General features: G+C 36.5%; 1 protein-coding gene across 2 annotated transcripts in view; it reads right to left on the bottom strand.

The window, feature by feature from the left end:
• The window catches only part of ana3 (rotatin homolog anastral spindle 3), a 38,657-nt gene that overhangs the window by 2,035 nt on the left and 13,329 nt on the right, over window positions 1-23,293 (bottom strand). For both annotated transcript variants that reach the window (XM_072303478.1, XM_019047887.2), the window contains exons 7-25: window positions 22,769-22,828; window positions 21,864-22,129; window positions 20,837-21,041; window positions 18,361-18,554; window positions 16,754-16,994; window positions 15,496-15,696; window positions 14,629-14,802; window positions 14,073-14,246; window positions 13,027-13,162; window positions 11,948-12,148; window positions 11,122-11,374; window positions 9,627-9,888; window positions 7,746-8,081; window positions 6,819-7,085; window positions 5,649-5,893; window positions 4,871-5,034; window positions 4,091-4,294; window positions 994-1,220; window positions 255-459 (exon numbers count right to left, since the gene is read on the bottom strand). In XM_072303478.1, coding sequence (XP_072159579.1) covers window positions 255-459; window positions 994-1,220; window positions 4,091-4,294; window positions 4,871-5,034; window positions 5,649-5,893; window positions 6,819-7,085; window positions 7,746-8,081; window positions 9,627-9,888; window positions 11,122-11,374; window positions 11,948-12,148; window positions 13,027-13,162; window positions 14,073-14,246; window positions 14,629-14,802; window positions 15,496-15,696; window positions 16,754-16,994; window positions 18,361-18,554; window positions 20,837-21,041; window positions 21,864-22,129; window positions 22,769-22,828 — 4,015 coding nt within the window. The remainder of the gene's footprint in view (window positions 1-254; window positions 460-993; window positions 1,221-4,090; window positions 4,295-4,870; window positions 5,035-5,648; window positions 5,894-6,818; window positions 7,086-7,745; window positions 8,082-9,626; window positions 9,889-11,121; window positions 11,375-11,947; window positions 12,149-13,026; window positions 13,163-14,072; window positions 14,247-14,628; window positions 14,803-15,495; window positions 15,697-16,753; window positions 16,995-18,360; window positions 18,555-20,836; window positions 21,042-21,863; window positions 22,130-22,768; window positions 22,829-23,293) is intronic.

Here is a 23,293-nt window from a genome sequence, read left to right as displayed (position 1 = left end):
AAATTTGAAAAGGGAACCACAGGGTTCTGAAAATTTCATCTTTTCAAAATACAGTTGCGAGTTCTTCTTTTATTTTTCCGATTCATTTTACAATTCAGCGCCTGTTATAATTTCGAAGAAATTATACAGAAAGGTAAAATTAGATCATTATTCAATGAGAACTTGGAGAAGGTTTAAAAAAATGTGAATGTGAACGGAATAAAAAATTAAATACTTAAAGCTTTCTTCAATAATTAAGGCAAAAAAAAGCTTACCGTCAGGTGAATCTGCAGTAAAAGTGCACAGAACTTCTAAATACCTTTGGAAAAGGTTTGAGTTCAAAGAGCACCATACCCATAAATTGTGAAAGACAGCTGCAAGACCATTCTCTGCCATGCTATTTTTTACTAATTCACTGCTAGCTAAGAAATTGCTCAATAAGCCTAGAAGATCAATCAGGTGAGTTAAAGTAGGATGATTCTGGAATGAGAAAAAAGGTACAAAACTTATGCGTGGAATAAAAGAAAAAAAAAATAATATCTGTAGTTTAATGAGTCTGGGGTGGCTCTTTGACAAAAAAAAAAAAAAAAAAAAAAAAAAAAAAAAAAAATTCATGATTCTCTTTATACAGAAGTTGTTAAAAAAAATTACTATTCTCTGACAGCATCTGTTAAATGGTTGAAGATACAGTTTTATCCTACAGGCCATTCGTAGATATTTTCCGCTCATTGACTATATCAAGCTAGGCATGGTTGGCCAATAGGAGATATATTGATGGTTCACATAGCTGTCTCCAATGACCATGCACCCTTTCCTCATAACATGCCAATATCTGTAGCACAGGAAAATAAAATATAATGAAAATGAAAGATCATTAATGCATATTTACTCTGAAATAATGCTTATCTCTTGTCAACAAAGTTTCTTGCTGACAAAAAGCGTTGCACTCGGCAAAAGAGCTGATTTTGCGTCATGCAAGAGATCAGTATCTTGACATGAAGTTTTAGGTCTTACTTTTTTCGATCGGAGGATGTCTGGAGCAGCCACACTGAGATCAACGTGAATTTTTTTCAATCTAAACAAAACAAGGTTTCCAAAATCATGTTTCAAAGCACACACTGATGTTTCGCCCCAGTCCATGAACAGTTGACCTAATGCTGAATACAAAGCCAATCGCTTGCTCCCACTTGAAAATACATCCCAATGAGCTAATAACGAAACAGTTAACTCATTTGCTGTATCTGCAACAAAATGAACATAATTACAGTATAAACATGTACAGGGGCAGACGGAATGAAAAAATAACAAAGAATGTAGGCCCATCAGTGCTTAGACTGGCCTAGGGGTGTTCAAACGAATTCTTGCCGGAACACTGTCAATATCGTCTCTTACCAAAACTGGCGGCAGTACAGACAGTGGCGATGATATCGTTAACAGCCGGCCTTATCGGATTTTTGAGAGCTCGTACTCAATGCATTGTTGCCCCGTGTGTCGGTTTATCAGATTGCCTGGCGCGGTGGCGCATAAAATAGATGTACAAATGGCAACAGCTTATTTTGTCATCTCCGAAAACTCTGATCGCTATCGGCAAGAGCGCTCTTATCGTAACTTTTTCTTGACGGAACTGTTTCGGTGGCTTACCGACAACCGATAGAACAGCCCTAGACTAGCCCATCATAGTTGTTTTTTTTGCTGCAAGTAGGAAGCACACCAGTCAAAGATGATCCTAAATGGACCCTGTTAAGCAGAAAGGAACCAAGCCACATCAGCTATGGCCAACTTTAACTGGGCAATTTAATTTTTTACAAGAGAACGTTTGTGCGGATTCTTTTGAAAATTTTAAATAATTTGCTTCGTACTATGCAGAAAATTCACTGAAATTTGCACAAAAATCTGCACATCCGTTTTCGGGTAGAAAACCAAATTGCCCAATTAAATTTGGCAATAGCTGATGTGGCTTGGTTCCTTTCTGCTTAACGCAGTCCAAAAATGAACTGAACCGACAGGATTTTTCCCGGTGTTCTCGCCTACCTGTCTGACTCCTGAAAATGCGACAAAATCCAGATAATTACCAGCAATGGAAAATTTTACAGGATTGTACTCTGATTGTTAATTAGATTCATTAGTATAGATGAGATCTGTTTTGACGGCAAGCTTCCATGTCTACGCCGATGGAAATATTCAAAACAATGAAATATAATCATGAAAATTTTTTGATGACCTGAGAGAAACAGCTGTAGTATTTTGAAGATATTTGCTTTAATTAGCAGCCAGCATGTTCACAAAAGATTTATTTCGAAATTATAACAACACCCGCAGTAATGATGTAAACCACCTCTTATGACTTGACACCATCAAAGATAGATCAAACTATTATTGCCTAATCTATATAATGCAGGTATGAAAACACGAGTCTGTGACATGTGCACCTGAGTTACTGTGAGCAAGAAGATCAGATACTCAGAAAATCGCATTGTTTTTCGAGGAATAAACTAAATGTGTTCAAAACAACATATTTCAATATCACCCTCAAATTCTACCAACAAGTATAAGTAACTCAGGAAAAATTGACTGAGGATACATTTTCTATTACCTAACTTCATCATGCAAATACAATTTGGCCTTTCTTTTGTCTAAAGTCATTGAAAGGATATACGAGGGCTGTCCCAAAAGAAACCGGACTTTTGTCATAGAAGGCGAACCGAGCGTCGTAATGAAGTTTTCTTGGGCTTGTTTGAAAGCTGATAAGCTACTGGAGATGCTTGTTTTTACAGAATGCAAAAATTCGTCTTGGTAAGGAAACTACACGCTTTGGAATAAAGGAAAGTCAAACTCGAGTTGCGATTTTTGTCTTTATTTCAAGAAAAATTTGGATACAACTTTAAAAAAAAACCCAGGTTTTAAGTTAAAAACTTCGTTGCTCTCTTATTCAAATGCTTAAAAATAAGGAAATTAACATTTTAAGCAGCTTACCAAGTCATCACCTATCCCCTTCAAAATACTCGCCAGCTTTGTCGATGCATTTTTGCCACCGTTTCTTCAATTGGAAGAAACACTGTTGGAAATCCTCAGGTTTGAATGATCGCAATTCCTTCAAGGTGTTCTCTTGAATTTCCGGAATGGTTTGAAAACGTCGACCTTTCAAGGTAGATTTAAGTCGTGGAAATAAGAAAAAATCACACGGAGCCAATTCCTGGTTTCTGCATCACGATAATGCACCTGCCCATGCATCCCTCCAAATTCGCGAATTTTGTGCAAAGAATGCCATGAGTGTCCTCCCTCATCCCCCTTATTCACCTGACCTGGCTCCGTGTGATTTTTTCTTATTTCCACGACTTAAATCTACCTTGAAAGGTCGACGTTTTCAAACCATTCCGGAAATTCAAGAGAACACCTTGAAGGAATTGCGATCATTCAAACCTGAGGATTTCCAACAGTGTTTCTTCCAATTGAAGAAACGGTGGCAAAAATGCATCGACAAAGCTGGCGAGTATTTTGAAGGGGATAGGTGATGACTTGGTAAGCTGCTTAAAATGTTAATTTCCTTATTTTTAAGCATTTGAATAAGAGAGCAACGAAGTTTTTAACTTAAAACCTGGGTTTTTTTTTAAAGTTGTATCCAAATTTTTCTTGAAATAAAGACAAAAATCGCAACTCGAGTTTGACTTTCCTTTATTCCAAAGCGTGTAGTTTCCTTACCAAGACGAATTTTTGCATTCTGTAAAAACAAGCATCTCCAGTAGCTTATCAGCTTTCAAACAAGCCCAAGAAAACTTCATTACGACGCTCGGTTCGCCTTCTATGACAAAAGTCCGGTTTCTTTTGGGACAGCCCTCGTACTCAAGTGTTATAAAGGTAAGGATGAGAAAGATGAATTGGACTACATTTTGCAATTTGGAACTATAAATTCTAGCCCGGTTTAAAAACAGCGTATGTGCCACTAGTTTCTCTATGCACATACAAGTTTTTCAAGAAGAGCCTAAATTTATAGTTCAAAATTGCAAAATGCAGTCCAATTGCGCTCATATTAAATAATTTTGGGCCCCATTTATCAGTTGGTGAGGTTCTAGGTGAGAACTCTCGAAAAATAATTTGCATCAAACTCACTAACCTCTATTGAAACTTGGAGACAAAGCTCTAACGGCGACCAATGCATTCATTTGTAGAGTCCGGTTGGAGCTGGAGAGGGAATATAACAATGCTGAAATTGCAGGAGGATTTAAATTGACTAGTGTGCTGGACGATGATGGAATTGTAGATATAAAAAACCACAATTCACCCCACAAGGCATCGCGCTCTAGCGTTAAATTCTCACCTGCAAAAAAAAAAGATAAATGAAAGCAAGAAGATGTACAGTCCTGAAAGAGTTCGAAGTTTTGGAGTTGTATTTTTTAAGATGATCTTTAGAAAATTCCTGAGTATCGAGGTTCAACTTGATCAGATGCATATAATTTTGGATATCACAGCTTATTACACTAGGCATGATGCAATTTTCCACAGAACAATCCCAATGTATGTGTCATAATAGGAAATCACTCAAAGTTCTCTGGGAAATTGGTTAAAATAAACATTCCTGTAACTTTGCAAGGAAAGGATACATTTAATTCTGTCTTATTAGAATTTCCATAATAGGTACTCAGTTCAATCTCTAAAAATATATGTTTAGAAACATTCAAGGAAAAGAAATACAATCACATTCTGAGAAGTAGTATTATAGTGAAGGAGAAACCCAGGGTTTCATGGTTCCCATAAGAGAAAACAAGCTTTGTTGTAGGAATTTGTGAGATATAACAAGTCCCTTGGGTCATGGCGAATCAGTCAAGTTGGATGTCAAGGATTTTTTAGGCATATTTATTGTTTCAAAATGGGAGGATGCATAGAAAATACTCACCAAACAAATCAGTATTCAACAGAGGCAAAATGGCAACGGAACAGTTGGGCACAAGAATATTTTCAACTTTGTTCATTGTATGAGCTAGTAACGAACACATGGCAGTTAACATAGTTACAACATCCCGCGATAAATTATTTGGCACTTGAAAAGAACTTAAAAATCTGAAACAAATTAAATATTTGGTTCAACATCATAAATACAGGTTAACTGATGAAAAATTAATTGCTTTAACTCAGCTGCAGATCTAATTCATGGTGTCCAGCATTGTTTACTTTTCCCATTCCCTGATAATACCCTGGTTTTTGCTGATTTTCTTGGAAACATTCCCTGATGAAAACCTACAATTTCCACTTACTTTCCGGTAGATTCTCTAGAAAAAAATAAAATTTTGCTCCAAATTTTGCTTTTTCATCTTTTCTTCAATTCCTAGAAGCCGAGTTAACACATATCACCAGTTTTAAGGATAATTTGATCAAACCACTTCGGGAGAAAAAATTCCCCAATTTAAGCACTAATTCTTGGCCGAATTCCCTGTTTTTCCCAGTTAATATTCATTCCCTGATATTGATTCCGATTCCCTTTGATGGCAAAGATAGAAGCTAGTCACGCAGCACTATCCTCAAAAATAGCCGAAATTTTGATCATTAATGAGGATAACACTCCTCATCGTAATGTCTTCAATTAATTAGAGGCATAAGGACTTACGTTCATAGGTTTCTTAAACATGAAGGATAATTTTGTTGAGGAATAAATTCAAACATATCTAACAGTTTACCTAAACAAAGAAACTGTAAATCCATCTTGATAGGCGTCTCTCAAAGTGGTTTCCTTTAAACAACATAAATTCATTAGGAGGAGGCAACAGACTTTCAGTAAATCTGGCGTGGTTGGTGCATAGTCTCCATTTGTTGTTGGAGATCCTTCTTGCGTTGCGACCATAAGAGGTGATATCCTTAACTGGGCGACAATAACAGAAAAATATTCAAAGAGTCCTATTTCTTTACACCGGTCTACCATTAACTGAAAAATAAGGAGAAAGGATGCAAAATTAGGTAATAATATTGGATACATTGGTTAAAATGAAGGAGAGACAGATATCTAGTGACCGAGATTAACAGTAAGAAAAAACAGCGGAATTTGCATGCTTGATACCACAGTCTTCACCATTTGCCACAACACTAGCCTTATTATTATTCTGTCCTGCCAAGGAAAAAAGTTGTATGAGCCTTCATACGTTCCCATATTTTTTTAACATGAACTTAATGAACTTAATTTATAGGGAAAATTGTGAATATTTTCCTTCGAATTTTCTAGATAATTTTGCTTGAAATATCTAAAAAATTTCAAGGAAAAACATGTATAACTTTCCTCAAAAATACATATTTTAGCCAGAGAAAGGCAACTCTCAAATGTTCACGCAGGGTTCTTCCTTAGCATGGCTGCATTGGTTAAATACATAACTAGTGCTCTACAATTAATTCCTTGGAAGGCCTACAGACAGCACCTCTATTACTTAGCAGCACGATGAAACAGTGGCTTGGCGTGCTTTGCAATATATATCAATAGATCAGCCATATATACTATGGAAAAGGATCGAAAAACAGGGTGATTGCAACGAACACCTTGATAATCGATTCTTTGCCTTAGCTGCAAATGGAGGAATATCGATAATCAATCATACACGCCTGGTCACTGCAATGAAAACGCGCCGGTCAAAACACTGGTGACTGTGAACGTTTTTGCCTGACGCAACCAACAAAAAAACAACCAATTCAGCAGAATACGTTTTAAATCCTCTTTCCCCTGACTGTCACAAATGGTTATTTATTTGCAAGACAGCGCCATTCTATAAATAGAAAATTTTAAATTGTTCGTTTTGTTCAACACTTAATTCCCCAATTCTCTCATCCAGATCTGCAAGAAAAAAATAAGTGAATGAGCTCACTTCTTTGGTTCCATGGCTTATGATGTTGGAGCAGATCATGCCTGCATTCTCTCTTACAACACTCGCTTCTCGATGATTCATAAGAACACCTAAAGACGTGCTCCAAAGACCATCAACTGCAGTCAACATAAATTCGGCACCCGCTCTTGAGCTTGTCAGACCGCTGGCCAACTGGAAAGCTGAAGCCCGTACAATTACGTCACGGCTTGCGAAGAGCAGCGGGAACCAGATCATACGGCTCTCGACAAGCCAAACATCCTCCCATCTCTGCAAGAAAAGAAATTGATGAAAATTGCAAAATGCAATCTTTAATTTCAAGAGTATTTTTACATTAATGATTTGTCCCGTTACAAAAGAGCCATTCACCTTTCGTAAAGATATAAAATAATTAGAACAGGTTGATAGATTGAGAAGATACTTGAGTACTAAAGGTATAAAATTTTTCATAAATCATGTTCCTCAACTTTTGGAAGAAAAATTATGGCTGTATTTTAATTTTTTTTCTTTTTTTTACTGAAAATTTGTCATCTTTAGCCTTAAAATGTGTAACAGGTTTGCGACAGAATTTAGAAAAATTTAAGTCCCTGACACATTTTGATTTTGATTAGAAATAGATTTTATGCAAAATTTGTTGCTCTAAGCGTCAAATTGATTCTGAAGGGCAAATAAAGGTGCCTTAACAATTTTTACCTAATACTTTTGTCAGCTCCCCTAAAATTTCCAGGTTTTACCCGATTTTTAAAAATTCTCTGACGTCCCCCAGTTTTCCGGTGTTCCCTGACTGTGGCGACCCTGCATGTAATAGGCATGGTTAAAAATCAGCGCAATATAGGGAGTCCATTTCACTTTCTGATGACTGCTCACTTCTGGAATGTTTCATCTTTGATGCTGGTTATGATGGGATTTGGGTTACTTGTTAATACTCACTTTACACCGCACCGCAAAGTGAAAAAGATGATTGAGGAGGATCAAAGTGTTCCTTGTGACGCTGAGCCCCATGAATGATTGAGGATTGCTGCAGTGGAACGCGGATATAAGCTCCCAAAGTTCGGTGGAATCAATTGGTTGCAATGGAGATGCTATGGTGATCTCCACAAAACAGGATAGCAACGCATCCAGAAATGCTAGGTTGTAGAAATGCTGTGTGTGGCTGAATCTAAGGCACTTTTCAATATTGTTGGTGATGTGAGTCCAATTTTCCGACCTGAATAGCTGCACACACTTCCTGCTCAAATGGAATACTTCTATGCATATTTCTTTCCACTGAAATGAGAGAATAATGAGTGAAGAACAACTTAATCAGCCAAAAACACATAATAAAAGAACAACTTAATTTGGAGAAAGGCTACAAAAGGGGGACAAATCAAAAGACAAAACCCAGAACGTTTTGAGGTAATTACAATTCCAGTATCAACCGGAAACAAAAATTAAATGAGTCGTCGACTTGCTGTTATTGCTGACCGAGACTCATGCTGTTATTAAGAGAATAATAAATCAACAATATTACAAATATCGATGCCTAAAATTTGAAGACACTTGACTTGATGTTTTCCAATTTCGGAATAGCTGCAGATAGAACTCTCCCACGTAAAGGAAAAACGTTAAATTAAACTTCAAATGTTGCCAAGTTGCCTCCAATAAAGTGTTTATTTTTAAGGGTGATTATAAGTATTTTTCAATGAAATTCACTGCGAAGTTGGAGGAAAAATATCCACAAGTTTCCGGAAAAGTCTGTACTTTTTCATAGGAAAGTTGCGATGTTTGAAGGCTGACACATCATTTTTTCCTAGCACTGCAATACTATAGAGGATACTTTAAATTTGTGGATAGATGATTACAGTGCAGAGGAATCGAGAGATAACATTAAAATGCTCTAGACTGACACCATTCTGTGCTCAAAAGAGAAAAATATGAAGTATTTTGATCCCCTAAAAGATGAGGAGTTGTGGGGTAAAATATAATAATTTATATGCTTGCAAGACTGCGCATATACTTTTCAAACAAACATTATACAAGAGTGAAAATAACAGAAAAGCATTTCAAATGGAGGTACGTGGCTTTGCCATTTGGCTATTGATGTACTAATTATTTTGAAAAACTTAAGGATTAATTAAGATGAAAAGGGAGAGAAAATTTGAGGGGTAGAAAGTTTCATCAAGGCATTGAAAGCTCTAGAAATTCTTTTTTCTTGCATTAGCAAGCTCAAACTCCACTATGATGTCAGTGAATTCCAGTTGCACATCACTAATGTCAAATTCAATGGACATAATGGCAACACTCACAAGCCTTTCCTACCGTTGAGATGTCCTCAAATGATTGTGCACTTGCCTTACAGTAGAGAAAGATTGCTCATGTAATTTCTTATCTAGAATTAAATAGTATAAATTATACAGTCATTAAATTTGCCGCCATAAAGTTGCCCATGATTTTCAGAGAGGGGTGCGATGGCTCACCCGGAGATAGAATAAATTCGAAGTGGAAGTCAGTGCTACGCCGCTGCCACCGTGCAGATTAACCTGACTGTGGTCTAATCCTTCCAATATTTTTCCCTCATTTTTTCTTCCACTCTCACTCTCTCTTTCTTCTCTTTCTCTAAACTAAAAAAAAAATCCGAAATTTGCCGTCCAGTGCAATGGCACCGTTTGCACTCTTCTAAATCCGGCTCTGGGTAGATGGGTTCTGAACGAAGAAGAAAAAAAAAACGATAAAGAATCACTTGACTGCTCCACAACATTTAGGACTCAGACTTTCAGAATAATGCAACACAATTTTCAAAGGAAAAGACAAAGAAAAAAAGATCTCATGTACCTTTGTGAGAGTACTATCATTGCCAATGTGAGATACCACAAGTTTTGATAAAGCATTCCTTTCATCGCACAAAAGACTAGGGAGCCATGTAAGATGGTGTCTGAGTATGAGAGAGTGCTCTGCGATGAATTTCAGTACAATTACGAGTAGTTCCTGATCCATGGCATTTGACGGTGGTGAGGATAAAAATCTTTCTACGGAGGCTCTGAGTGGAATTTCGTTCAGCTCTTCTGCAGTAATCAACCAATACATTTCTAGATATCTGTAAGATTAAAAAAAAGACAAAAACTAGGTTAGACAAGAGAACTAAACCACATTTTTTTCTGCAATTTATTACCAAGGATTCTATCATTCAATTTTACTGGTCATTAGCAGCTAATTATTCCAGGGTGGCAAAATTTCATGAAATTTCAGAAAGAACCCCGCACAGAGCATGGGCTCAGCGGCTCTCTATGAAATTCGATGAAACTTTAATAGATTCATATAAAGTTCATAATTAAGGGAAAGCCAAAAAATTAGCTCACTTTTGCGAGTAGAAGCCGAGATATTCGCGATTGAACCCGGACTATTATCTGTGCGGCGGAAGCAAATTCTCCGTGTCGCCTTACCTTGCTTGAGCACTTCGGCCAGGAAACCCCCTCTCCCCACCAGGTAACTATGATGTCGCATTGTTTACACTCACTCCTTTCATTAGGATGCTCCGTTCGGGCTGTGCGATATGGAATTCCCTGCTTCTCGCACCTCTCCCGTGCCGGCGTTGCCGGCCAGTTTAATCTAAAATGTAGTTGCTGAAACAGAATTGACAGATGCAGGGAGAGGGGGGGAGTACAGCATTCGCACCAGCCGAGCGCATATGCACCTATCTTCACGTGAGTGACGTGAGGTCTGATCGAGAACGCCGAACAACGAGAGGAGAGGGGACTCGGAATTCTTCCGCCATGCTGCGGCATGATAGAAAATAGTCCGGATTCAATTGCGAATATCTCGGTTTCTACTCGCAAAAATGAGCTAATTTTTTGGCTTTCCCTTAATTATGAACTTTATATCAATCTATTAAAGTTTCATCGACTTTCATAGAGAGCCGCTGAGCCCATGCTCTGTGCGGGGGTTCTTTATGAAAGATATTGAAAAATACCGGTTCTTTTTCATGTTTTGCAAAATGTAAAAATTGTGACTTACTTTTATTTTTGTGTGTTTGAGAGCGGGTTGAATACTCTGGCCCTTGAAAAATATGAAATATTTCACAACCTTGGGAAATTTCATGAAATATTTCACAACCTCGGGAAATTTCATGAATATTTCACAACCTCGTGAAATTTCATGAGATATTTCACAACCTCATGAAATTTCATGAAATATTTCACTAAAATGTCCAATCTTTCATTTCTTTCTTACGTTTCATGCCACCCTGAATTATTCAACGTTCCTTCTTCTATTCTCTCTCCTTCAAATGGTCTGGTTTGTAAAATGTTGATTAATTGGATGATAAGAATACCTGGCAATGACATCCAAAGTTTCGATGACAGTGGTATGATGAGTTGCGTTCTGAATAGCGTAGAGTAACTGGGTGATGCTGAACGGCAGCGATGCTGACTGCAGTTGAAACATGGTCTTCTCAGAAACTACTAATCTGTCACTGTTGACATCATCATAATTCTCGATGAGACTGTTGATGTTTCCACCACTAGAACTGACAATATGCCAGTGAATACTCAGGCACTTTTTACAGTTTTCATCACTTAAGAGTCCTAAAATCAAGAAATGTACGATAAAAGTATAATACCTGAAAGTAAAAGTAACAGGCAGCATTAAATATTGACGGCACAATTTAAGTAAGACTCTCAAAAAGTAGAAAAGTTCAAACAAACCTTACGCGTTGCTTGCCTTCTAGAGAGGGAACACTATACATGTATCCAGCGGCAATAATTCCGTAATTCTGTACATAATCTCATAACAGCCAAAATTTTCGTCTCCCAGTAAAAAAGAAGGGATTAAATTTTCCTTCTTTTTTCTTACAAGCAGATGATTATTTCCGATGATGCTGCTCTTTTTTCTTGACTAAATACATATTTAATTTCCTTTAAATGTTAAGCAACTTGACAAAGCAAGTTATTAAAAGGATTTTGGGCAATGAAGAGTCAAATTGCTTTCTCCAGAGACATTAGGATCAGAAAACAGGGATTTCATTTCCGTCTGACCTCGGGGGAGGGAAACTTGGTTTGATTTACATAATTTCATTGAAACTACACATTCATTCAATCAATCAAAATTAAAATAAAAGTCTCCGAAAAGAAATCGGTGAAAAAGTTAATGCTATTTACCAGTTAACTGAGGTTCAGAATGAGGACTTGATTTAGCGTGAGAATTGAGCTCAAAGGGTAAAATAACAGATCGTTTGACTAGGTCAACCACAGAGATACAGGCAATTGTTGGTGTTAAAATTTGCTCTGCAAAGAGTAAAAGGGCGAACAGCTCGGTGGCATCCCTCCTCAGCCTCAGCTCATCGTGATATTTGAACAAACCTAGATAAAAATAAAGTGTGTTTCGTGTGAGGAGTTTCAAGACTATTAAATGAAAAATTAACAGTAAAAACCGTCAAAGCATGAAATGATGGTTTCAGTACAATTGCTGTTCAGAGTATTCAGATTTAGAATCAATACCTCATTCTCAAGAAAACTTACATGAAAAAAAATTAACTTCTTGGACCCAACCAACTTGGACCGACTAAAGTAATTTATTAATTTCACTATTTTCATCCTTATTTTAAGCCAAGCAGCCAAAGCATATTAGTGTATCACTTATCCAAGGCAAAAGAAATCATCTTATGAACTCCCACAGTGAATGACGTCATACAAAGTTTTTCGAAGGAGATATTTCTGTTAATATTGGTCGTAAAAATTAGGCGTTCCAAAAGATCTTACTGTTTTCTGCTACTCTATATAAGCTTGAACCATCAAAATTCTACATCTAGCGCTTCTGACTCATTGTGTCTGAAGTACCAGTAAAAAACATGTTTTCTCTTTCTGAATGCTACATTTCAAAAAATCACCCACATAAATGGCTTTGTAATTTGCTAAAACTAAATCTTACAATGTACTGTGTATTTACATTGGGACCGGTCAGCAGATACAGCAACTGCAATCTTCATAAATCCAGCCCTACATTTGCTCTTCTGTCATTTTGGCTGTGGCCCCATCGCACAAGATTTTTCATGTATCTTGTCGCTCCTCCTCTTAGTCCAGAGAGGGCCAGAGGGGCTTTTTTGTTGTGAAAGATTGCTAAGACCTGAAGCTTTTTCTTCTTTTATGATTATTGAAATTGATTTATTCGAGAAGTAAAACAATGTAAATGAAACATTTGGAAACAAATTTTTGACAAATAAGAATAGACTAAAACTTACCTAAAAATGCTGCTTTATAAACCTCAAAATCAGTTGATAGCTCCAAGCGTAAATGTGTATTATGTCTCACTATATTCTTCAGAACACAGATTGTTGACAAAATCATGTCCCTTCCTGAGTCGGTCCGTGGTTCCTCCTAATACAGGGGGGGGGGGGGGGGGGCAAAAATACGAAAAACTTATAAAAGTAGTCGAAAAATGATAAAATAAAACCAATTGGACATAAAATAAGAAGATCAGGAAATAACGTTTTACTGAAACGTTTATGTATGTAAGAATCTATCACACTCAAGTCCGTACAGGCAAAATGCAGGTTAAACAATTACTGCATCGTCTGAACTGTCCCAACTAACGTGGAATCTTTTACACTCATAGTACTAATAGCGAGCTACATATTACCATTTCATTTTACATACCCTCTGCTTTCTTTGTTTTCCTTTTAAAATTTGAAGAAACTTCTCACCCGGAGACTAATAACTATCAAATAAAGTGACGAGTTTTACAATCTAATAGGAAATGAAATTTTATTCTTCTAAGGAAATTTGTCTAATATGTATAAAAGATTTCAGGGTAGGCACCCGGAAATCCAAATTTTGCTGACTTTTCCACGCCTAAAATCTACTATCATGCGTTCATAAAAAGGGTAATTCCCACTGCTGATTTCAAAACTAACCTTCAAGTTTTGAGTATTCTTTCAAGAGAAAAAGAAGGGGGAGGATTAAACAATTTGCAAAATCTGCCGATGTATTGTTGAAAACTGAAAAGATACTCAAAGTCAATGGAGCAGAAAAATTTCGGTCCGTTTTGAGAAATTTTCTAAAATTTTTAGATAAATTTTCCCTTAATTTTCCCAACTGTTCAGGTTTTTAAGCCTAAGAGGCAACCTACACTCATCTTTGGCTGGAATATTCCAACAATCAATTCAAAAATTGAAAACCTCAATTCTATACAAATATACTCTCACTTCCCTAAGAGCACTATTCAAGAAAGAAGTAAATTCTTGCAGGATTGACTAGAGCAAACAAATACTTTTATTTTGATACTTACAATCTCATTTTTAAGAACGTCTATGACAGCTTTCAATCCATTTTGTTCCAGAAATATATCATGAAGTCGCCAGTCTTCCGTCATAACACTCAACTGAATCAAGGCAGAGCGCCGAAGCCTATCTTCGACACAAGGCGCTGTTAGTAGCTCGAGAACTCGAATCATACTTCCTGCCTGAAATGAGAAACTTCTCCAATTTCTTTCTGACCGTATTATGCATGCTTTACATAGATTAAAGGGATAATATTTAAAACTTGAAACTTAACTGTCAAAAGAGTTTAAGCGAGCTCTAAGTTAACAACTACTTGTTCTATTACAGATTTAAAAATAAAATATCATTAGCTAAAATTTTATGAAAATTTGATTGAAAATGGACAATTGAAGGAGGAAAAGTGGCTAATTTTCCATACCTAGAAAAAGTGCACTTCTTTTCTCTTTTTTTGTGTGTGTGTGTGTCTGTGAATTCAAGATCATAAATTTTGGGATTAAGTACTACGCTTAGTATTCTAAAAACTATTTTTGTCTGAAAGTTTTAATAATTGTTGACAACTCTTGCCTCATAAACTCCAGTTAAGATCTGTCGCTGGTGAGCAGGTTTTTCAACAATGAATATTCCCGAGGCTTGTTCGACTACAGTTGTTGTGCGCATCAGCCACATGACTCGCGCAATTCCCTCTTCACGAACAATGCTATCATTCCGAAACATGAGCCGTAAATTTCCGGTGAGTAACTAAAACCAAAAGACCACAGAAAAAAGATCAGAAAAATTTGTGCTTTAAATTATTTTTATCACCAATGAATATCTCATTATTCGATACATACTCAGATAATTAGATTGCAATGAATATGTATATCAAAATTATACTTGTTAACCACCTTATCATTTTGAGTTCCCTTAGAGAGATGCTAGAGCTTTTATTACATATTACATATTTTGTATACTTTTTTATGTTGTAGTATTTAGCTCAATGAACAAATTTCAAACGTTCGACTTGCTTTTATATCAGTATTTAATCTTTAAAGTTCTGTAATGACAGCTTTCATTCCACTATTTTTGAGAGAGAGAGCATTTGCTGGTACAAGATATACCACCAAAAATAAGAGGAAGTCTCACTTCTCTGGTATACTTGTAGCAGTTGCTTTTATGACGCGCTGGGGTGCTTTGGAACACCCAACCGCCACTGGAATCTTTCAAGGTAGAGATTTTCCAGAAGCTGAACTCTCTCCAGGATGCCATCTATCCACCTTCTCGTAAGACGCCCTCTGCAAAACCTACCGGAGGAACCCAATCCAGAACCTTTTTCCGCAACCTGGTGCCAGACATTCTCTGCCACTTCTCTAGAAATATGACTCTAGATTTCCAAATCAAAACGGTCATACTTCAAATAAATTACAGAATAGAGTAGGAGGCTGATTGAGTTACCTGTAATTGCGAGAGAGGAGAGGAATCTGGGTTCAACACCCCAAGAACGCAACGGCCAAGTTCGGTGTTTTTCTCTGCAAGACATTCCAAAAGAGGTAGTACAGGCCCAATGGCAGATAGAACTGTTTTGAAAGAATATTTTGGAACCAGTAAACGGCATGATAAGATATGAATCAATAAATCTTTTGCTTCTTCCTGAATCTGAAAGAAAATTGAGTGAGTCTTGAATTGCAAGCATAGAGGAGACGGAAATGTTACGTACCTATTATGTCTCTCAACTCACAAGATTGACTTTTTTACAAGTAATCATAAATGATTAAATCTTTAAAAAAAAAAAAATGTAGTGATACCTAGGCAGGTAGACTCTACAATAGGTTTGCAAATTTTTAATATTTCTCCTTAGCTCTGTCCCTTTCATTCAAAAATTACAACTATACCTTCAAATTCTGATTGGTGCGAATAGTCCATAGACTTAAAAAAAAACCCTGCACTTTTTTGTTGGAAAATCCCGTTTTAAAGGATATTCATGGGGTTTTGAGGAGTGATTTTTTAAGGGGCAACACTGAAACCCAATATTGGAATAAGGTGGCAACCCATAAAGTTTGCCTTTTTTTTCCGAAGTGCTATCCCCCGGTTGTCACTGGTCCATTTTTTTCAACTTTTTTTTTCAATGCAAAGTATGATCCTAGTAAATAAGTCTTTCTTTATCAATTTTTTAGGTAGACTAATGGTAATTTTATCAAAGAAAATAATTGAGAAATACCAAAATTTTCCAAATTTTTGTAAATTTCATGGCTGAATAGCTCGTGGTTGGCCTTTACATGAATGTTTAAGAAAGCTACTTATTTTTTCCATGGAGAGTTTCTATAAGGATTGCATTTTGCAAAAAGGAACCAGAAGCATTGCGATGATGCTAAGATTGTGCAACTTCATCCTTTGCAATAAAATTACGGAAATCTTGAAAAAGTATGGTATTTAAATGGTAATTTTTGTCTTCAATATCAGTTTTTAGCAAGTAAAATAGAAACTATTAATGGGTAATCAGGTTTTTCCTCCAAGACAAAAGAAGTTGCACTATCTTAACAACATTGCAATGTTCCTGGTTCCTTTTTGCAAAATGCAATCCAGTGACAGATCCAAATACATATTGGAGGGGTATAGTTATTTCATTTATAGTTCATTTCCTCCTCCACCCTTTTATAAAGCTGGTGGAAAAAAATTCACAAGTGCCAAATGTATTACCAGGAGAGAAACTAACCTCAGGAATATCGTCGAAAACACCATACAGAGCAATCTCTGAAATGACCTCCGAGTTCAACAAGAATTTCAAGTGAGGAACTGGATCTGACGATTTGACCGCTTGTTCAACTCCTAACTTGGAGGTAATCAATTTATGACACTCGCTATACATGAACGACCGAATATCACTGCAACCATTTGCTAGCAATTTTAGAGTGATATCAATTGAAAGCTCCATATCCTCCTTGTTAGAAATGATTCTGTAAGGGGAAAAAAACACAATGATGATCAGAAATGTTCAGCGGTGAAGGGAAAACTTTCCAAAGTTAAAAAGGATCACTTAAAATGAAAAGAACCAGGCATTGAAGTTAGCAGATTTTCACTTGCGTGACAGATATTTCAAAAAGAAATTATAAAAAAAGCATAATCAGGGTTGCCACAGAATTTAGAGGATAAAATTCTCTGACATATTTTGGTAAAATTCCCTGACAATTTAATATGTGCTAGATGGTTAAATAGTAGGGCTGTGCGAATAGTGAATTTTCCAAACGAAGCGAATAGCGAATAATTTCGGCAACTATTCGCGAATAGCAAGCGAATAACGAATAATTTAAGTCAATTATTCACAGCTACGAATAGTAAAACGAATAATTGGAAATGACTTTTCTAAGTGTGAAAATTCGCGAATATTACAAAAGTCGACAAAAAAAATGTGACTAATTTTTAAGAATTTTCCATTTGCTCATACGCCTGCACAGAAAACAATGAAATGCTATGATAGTAGCCTAGGCTGTTAAGAATTTGTTCAAAGATCCCTGGATGCTGGCTTGACTGTCCCTGCAGTTACGTATGCATTTCCAGGATTTGAAGGTAACTGCGCGGGCAGTCAAACTAGTATCGAAGGATCACTAGACACATTTTAGTATTTTATTTTTTTCACTGTAAATAAAAATGTGTTTATGAACTTTTTTTTTTCAATTTCAGAAATTTCTGTGTCTTTCAATCCTTAATTTGGGCTCTTTGCTTATTCCCCCAATCGCAATCGCGCTCGCTGTTCGTAAACTCGGCAAAGTCGGTAAAGATCAAAGGAGATCCGCCGTTCGCGATGTCTCGGGTGGAAGCGGAAGCCTTGCGTAGGTCCTCGCAACGTTTCACGATTGTCACTCGGAAATTCGTTATTTTTGATGGCGCGAATATTTGAAAATTCATTCCTCGTGACAGCGCGAATATTTGAAAATGTCAGTTCAAAAATTCACTATTCGCGACGGCGCGATTATTCGCAATTTGCGAATAGTGCGCGAGGCAGACGAAGCGAATATTCGCGGCGCGAATAGTCGGAATTGCGAATATTCGCACAGCCCTATTAAATAGACATAATCAGTAATAGCTCTCTGGCAAAATCTGTTGTTTGAACAGTCAAACACATCCTAGAATGCAAATAAAGGTGACTCAAACAATTTTTCCCTGACATGTTCGTCAAATTCCCCGACATTGCCAGGTTTTAGCTGACTTTTTAAAATTCCTGGACATTTCCCGGTTTTCCCTGACTGTGGCAAACCTTGATAATGCAGCAAGGTAACCTGAAAGGAAATTAATTTTGGAGAATGAGAATACAAAAAAGCTTACTTTTGGGAGCAGAAATAAATAAATGAGCGGATTAATTCAAATTTGAGATGGAAAGGTATGCTTAGAAGGGCAGCTGACATATTTTGTAGAGCATCAGAGATGGGCATGGTTAAACCTGATTGCAGAAATATGCTTGCGGATGACATAGATTCCTTGACAACTGTCAGCTCGTTGTAGACTGAAATTTCTGACTTCTGAAATCAAACACTGATGTTAGTCTGGTCTGTTTGGTTGAAATGTGTGCTGAAAATAAACAAAATAACGGTTTCTTCCTTACTACTTTCCTTTCAATTGGTTTAAGAGATGAAATCTAACATTACGGAGAGAAAATGAATGATCTGATTTTACCAGGCGACAAAATGTACGCAAAAACTCGCTAGTGGTACAGGATCTATTTCACTCCACTCAGGAGGGCCTACTGATAACGAAATCAATGTTGAAAAATAATTTAGATCTCTACTTCGAAATATTTAGGGACTTTTGTGTCTTTCAGGGTCAAAGTACAAAATTTGTTGATATTGTTGTTATGATACCTAATCCTTTTTCACAGATGATTTGAAAAAACTTCAAACTCGGTTTACTTTCTTTAAGAGGGTCTACTAAATTTTCAAATAAAAATATATTTAAAAAATGATTACTTTTGAAATTGTTTGGGAATTTTCAATAGTTGAGAATTTTACTCGGTTTAATAGCTCTAGAACTCTGACTTATTATTTCGTTTTAAGCACCCTTTTTTAATGCTCCTGATTTCATTTAATCCTTTATGTATGGCTCTATTGCAAGCAAAAAAGAAGAGCCAGTAATTATAATGCCAAAATTTCGATACTTTTATCGGAGAAACTAGGGATATTTTCAAGTATTTTGCAGGTTATATGGCCCTCAGAGCTGTAATTTACAATGGAATCAATAATATTTTTTGAAAATAATTTTTTTTCCCTTCCGTTTACTTTAAATAAATCTAGCTATGATAAGAAACAAAAGAAAAACATTTTTCTTGATCTTTTTAAAGTTTCGAAGATTTTTGGAATGAAGGAGTTGAGCAATTTCCACTATTTTGTGGAGGAATCAAAGTCAAAACATAAAAAAAAAAAAAAAAAAAAAAAAAAAAAAAAATCTTTCATGAGTCTTAGTGCGAGACTGAGGGAGGAGAGGGGGGAGTGTTTACCTCAGACGGATGCATTGGAATACTAAGCTGAGGTCACATTGAGAGATATACAAGGTCTGTTAGATTAGAAACCGGATTTTGGTCATAACTAGCCCACAATGCGTCTGAATTAAGTTTTCTTGAACTTTCCTGATAACTGGAAATATACTGAAGAACGCTACGTTCACAAATTTGAAAAATTCTGATTAGCTTCGTTGGTATGTGGCTTGAAGTAAGGCAACCTCATGGGTGTTCTGCGATATTTATGGTTAACCAAACTTGTCTCTTTTTTCGGTCTTGCACTAAATTTTTCAACCTACAAGATGATTGGAGTTTCGTCTCCATGTCGTAGCTGTACACTCAAGTATTGTCACCAAAAATTATCCTATCCAAAAATGTAGGATCATTGTTAGAACGTTCAAGCAGCTAAAGGGAAATTGACACTTGGTCGGATTTTTGTTCAACGGACAACAATAAAGGGGCAAGGGTACCTGAAACTCGATGCATGTCTACATATTCTATCAAAATTGTATGTACAGAGCCTTCAGAAATATTACACTGTTCAGCAAGCTCGAAACAACCATTTTCGAGCACTTTTGCCCGCACTTCTTCCACGTGACAAATATCAGTTGCCGTTGATGGTCGATTCCTCTGCTTCTCATCTTCGACGAACACCTGACCAGTTTTGAATTGTTCAACCCACTCAAAACAGTGAGAACAACTCATACAACGATCTGAGTAAACTTTACTTAGCATACCAAAATTTTCGGTACAAGGTATACCGAGTTAAAACAAAATTTAATGTTAAATCTTTGCTCTATCAGTGATTGCATGATGAAAATCGCAGACGAACCTGACTTACTTGTATTCAAGAGGACACAGAATAAACACTGATCAAATTAAACAAAATCCGTGAGCCTGGCATTCTTCAGTATATTATCAGCTATCAAGAAAGTCCAAGGAAGCCTAATTTGGATGCACACTGGGCTAGTTATCACCAAAATCTGGTTTCTAATCTAACAGACCTCGGAAACCCGTTTGGATCTTTTTAGACTTCATTAGCAGATTGCACTCAGACAAGGAGTCCAGCTTAGCGCCCTGCAAAATCCTAGACAGCGATCGAACACCGTCATGAGTCTTGCACTGAAACTCATTAGAGTTCATTTTTGTGATTGCTTTCCCCGCAGAATTGTGGAGACCCAGCACTTTTCTGTCACCTGCAATATTCTGGTCAAATTTTCCATGTTTTTTTTTGCAGTTTCCAAATATAGTTAAAAAATTGAATGGAAATTACTGAAGCAAACTTACAAAACCCAAGTATTCAGCTCATACCTGAAAAATGTTACCATATTGGCAGATGAAACCATGTAATTTAGGATACAGGAAAAGCAATATAGGATCTAAAATTGCATGGGATAGAATTTCTTGCAGAAGTTCTGGGACTACCCTCCTTGCTATGCTGACAGGTACAAGATTGTCTAAAAACTCGCAGACTGACGCTATCAATCGCAGCTGCTTGAAAGAGTCGCCAGCCCATCTGAAAAAGTAGTAGTAGTAGTATTAAAAGTAGTAGTAATAATGTCTTCATCTTAAAATCTGATTTTTTACAATATAGGGGAAAAAATTCTTGAGCACAATTTAGCATTAGAGAGATGTCGACCAGTGTTCAAAACTCACAGGCGCCAACACGCCAAAAAATCAGCCATGGCGCCTAAAAAAAGAAGGCTCTGCGCCAATGAGGGCCCCTAAAAATCTGAATTTTCTCATTACGTAATTATTCAAAATTTTCAGCACTACAAGTGAAAGCTTTTCCTATTCTTCACGATTTCATCCTTAGTGCTTTTGACTTCCCCAAGTTACAGCTACTTACAAGTTCTGTTACGAAAACATCTTATGTCTGACTTTTCACTAAATGCGCCGTAATATATAGGCAATAAGTCAATTTGGCCCCTAAAAAATATTCAATGGCGCCTAAAAATCGGGCTTGATGCGCCACATGGCTCCTAAAACTCAAAGGTGAGTTTTGAACACTGATGTCGACGATGAAACTGTTGAGATGTGTATCTTGGTTTGCAGTGGTGCAAACAACAGTTCGTACGACAAAATTTAGGCTCTGTTCGGCATTTGAGGAAAAATAAATCTAAATCTTTGGATACACTGGATCTGGATCTTCATAGAAGATTCATTGGAAAATTTTCATGACTATGTATGTTCCATCTGTAAAGACTTCTGTTTGTAAAAAGAAGAGAAAGGCTCTTAATAATACTTGGCATCTCTGGTGTTTTCAAGGCATTTCTGAAGGCAAAGTGAAAATTAGTGATACAACTTTAAAATGATAATAATGTGTCAATATACATACGTTTTATATGCAACAGCACTCTCAACCATGAAAGTGTTAAAATGCTGGCAACAATCTATGGCCACAATGTTGGTTGATGTCCATAGTTCCTTCGGATCGCAAACCAAATGCGAGATGAATAGTTTTAACGCAGAGCGGAACAAATGTACGGAATTGCAAACCTCCGAGATATGATTGGTAAGATGCAACGCAATTAAGGAGCATAGTTGAGGTATACTGATCTGCTCTGATTTTACGTTACAGAGGTCTTCATTATCTGCCTCTTGCTGTGAGAGAAAAAAATAATAAGAAATTTTTCATTCAAGATTCTTTTAAAGGTAAAAGCACAATTCAGGAAAAACTTATGTTCATTTTGAAAAGGGGTTGCAGTTATATCAGAAGAGCGCTTAAAATTTTATGCGAAGTTCACAAGTGAGAATACATACTCGACGACTAAGAATTTAGAACTTAACATCCTCATGTTGCTGCATTTTTGTAAACTTCAAACATCTAGCCTCCTCAGGTTCTCGACTGATAGTTGGGTTGTGTTTTGAAATTTTGCCAAGAATGCATAAATATTTTTCATACGATTAAATCATTGAAAGCAGGCCCGGAGAATGAAACTCAGAGAGTAATTTTCTTATTTCATTGACCTCTAATTATTTTACTTAATTTTTTTTTTAAATACACACGAAAACTGTTTGAATTTTCAGATATTCTTACAAGTTAAAAGAGATCGAACAATTTTAGCAGCATTCCTAACAGATACTCTCTGTTCTTTTGTGCAAAACATTATGCTATAAAGGCTGTTCAAGCCGAGGGACTGGTGCTATAATTTCAAAACTGATGAAGTTGAGGACCTAATCTTAATTTCAATCGAAAGATCAATATCTACCAATCGAGACCAAGGTAGTCTATCTTGTTACCTGGTTAGGATTCCTATCACCTCCTTCGATTCCTGAGGCTGGAGAAGAAGACGACACATCCTGAAAAGAAAAAAAAATTATGCTCACAACAGACCAAGAATGGACGGAGCTATGAATGTAGAAAAGAAAGAAAGGCCTGAGTGAGGGGTTCAGTGGATTGACACATCAAATTTTTCTACCACTCTGAACACTCTTGGGAGTCTAAGAACAACATAAGAGCAATACATCATGGTGGCAATAATAGACATATAAATATGGAACTGGAAAACAGTCTATTTCAACTAGAACATTCTCAGGGTCATTAATGGAAATGGTACTAAACAGGACATCTGCAATAAATTTTAATGTGACAGCTCAAGAGAAAATATTGTTTGGATTCCCTGACTGTGCCTAATTCTTGTGATAAAGAATCTACAGAATTTATTATGCTAATGACCACTTTATTGTGATCGCTGGAATTAGAAATTGCAATGGCATAGTAATACATTATGGAATGATGCATTCTATTGACAAGGCTCACAGAAA

Source organism: Bemisia tabaci, chromosome 8 (genome assembly GCF_918797505.1).
Source record: "Bemisia tabaci chromosome 8, PGI_BMITA_v3".
NCBI lineage: Eukaryota > Metazoa > Arthropoda > Insecta > Hemiptera > Aleyrodidae > Bemisia > Bemisia tabaci.
The sequence above is the reverse complement of the archived record's forward strand: the minus strand, read 5'-3'. Positions and strand labels throughout refer to the sequence as shown.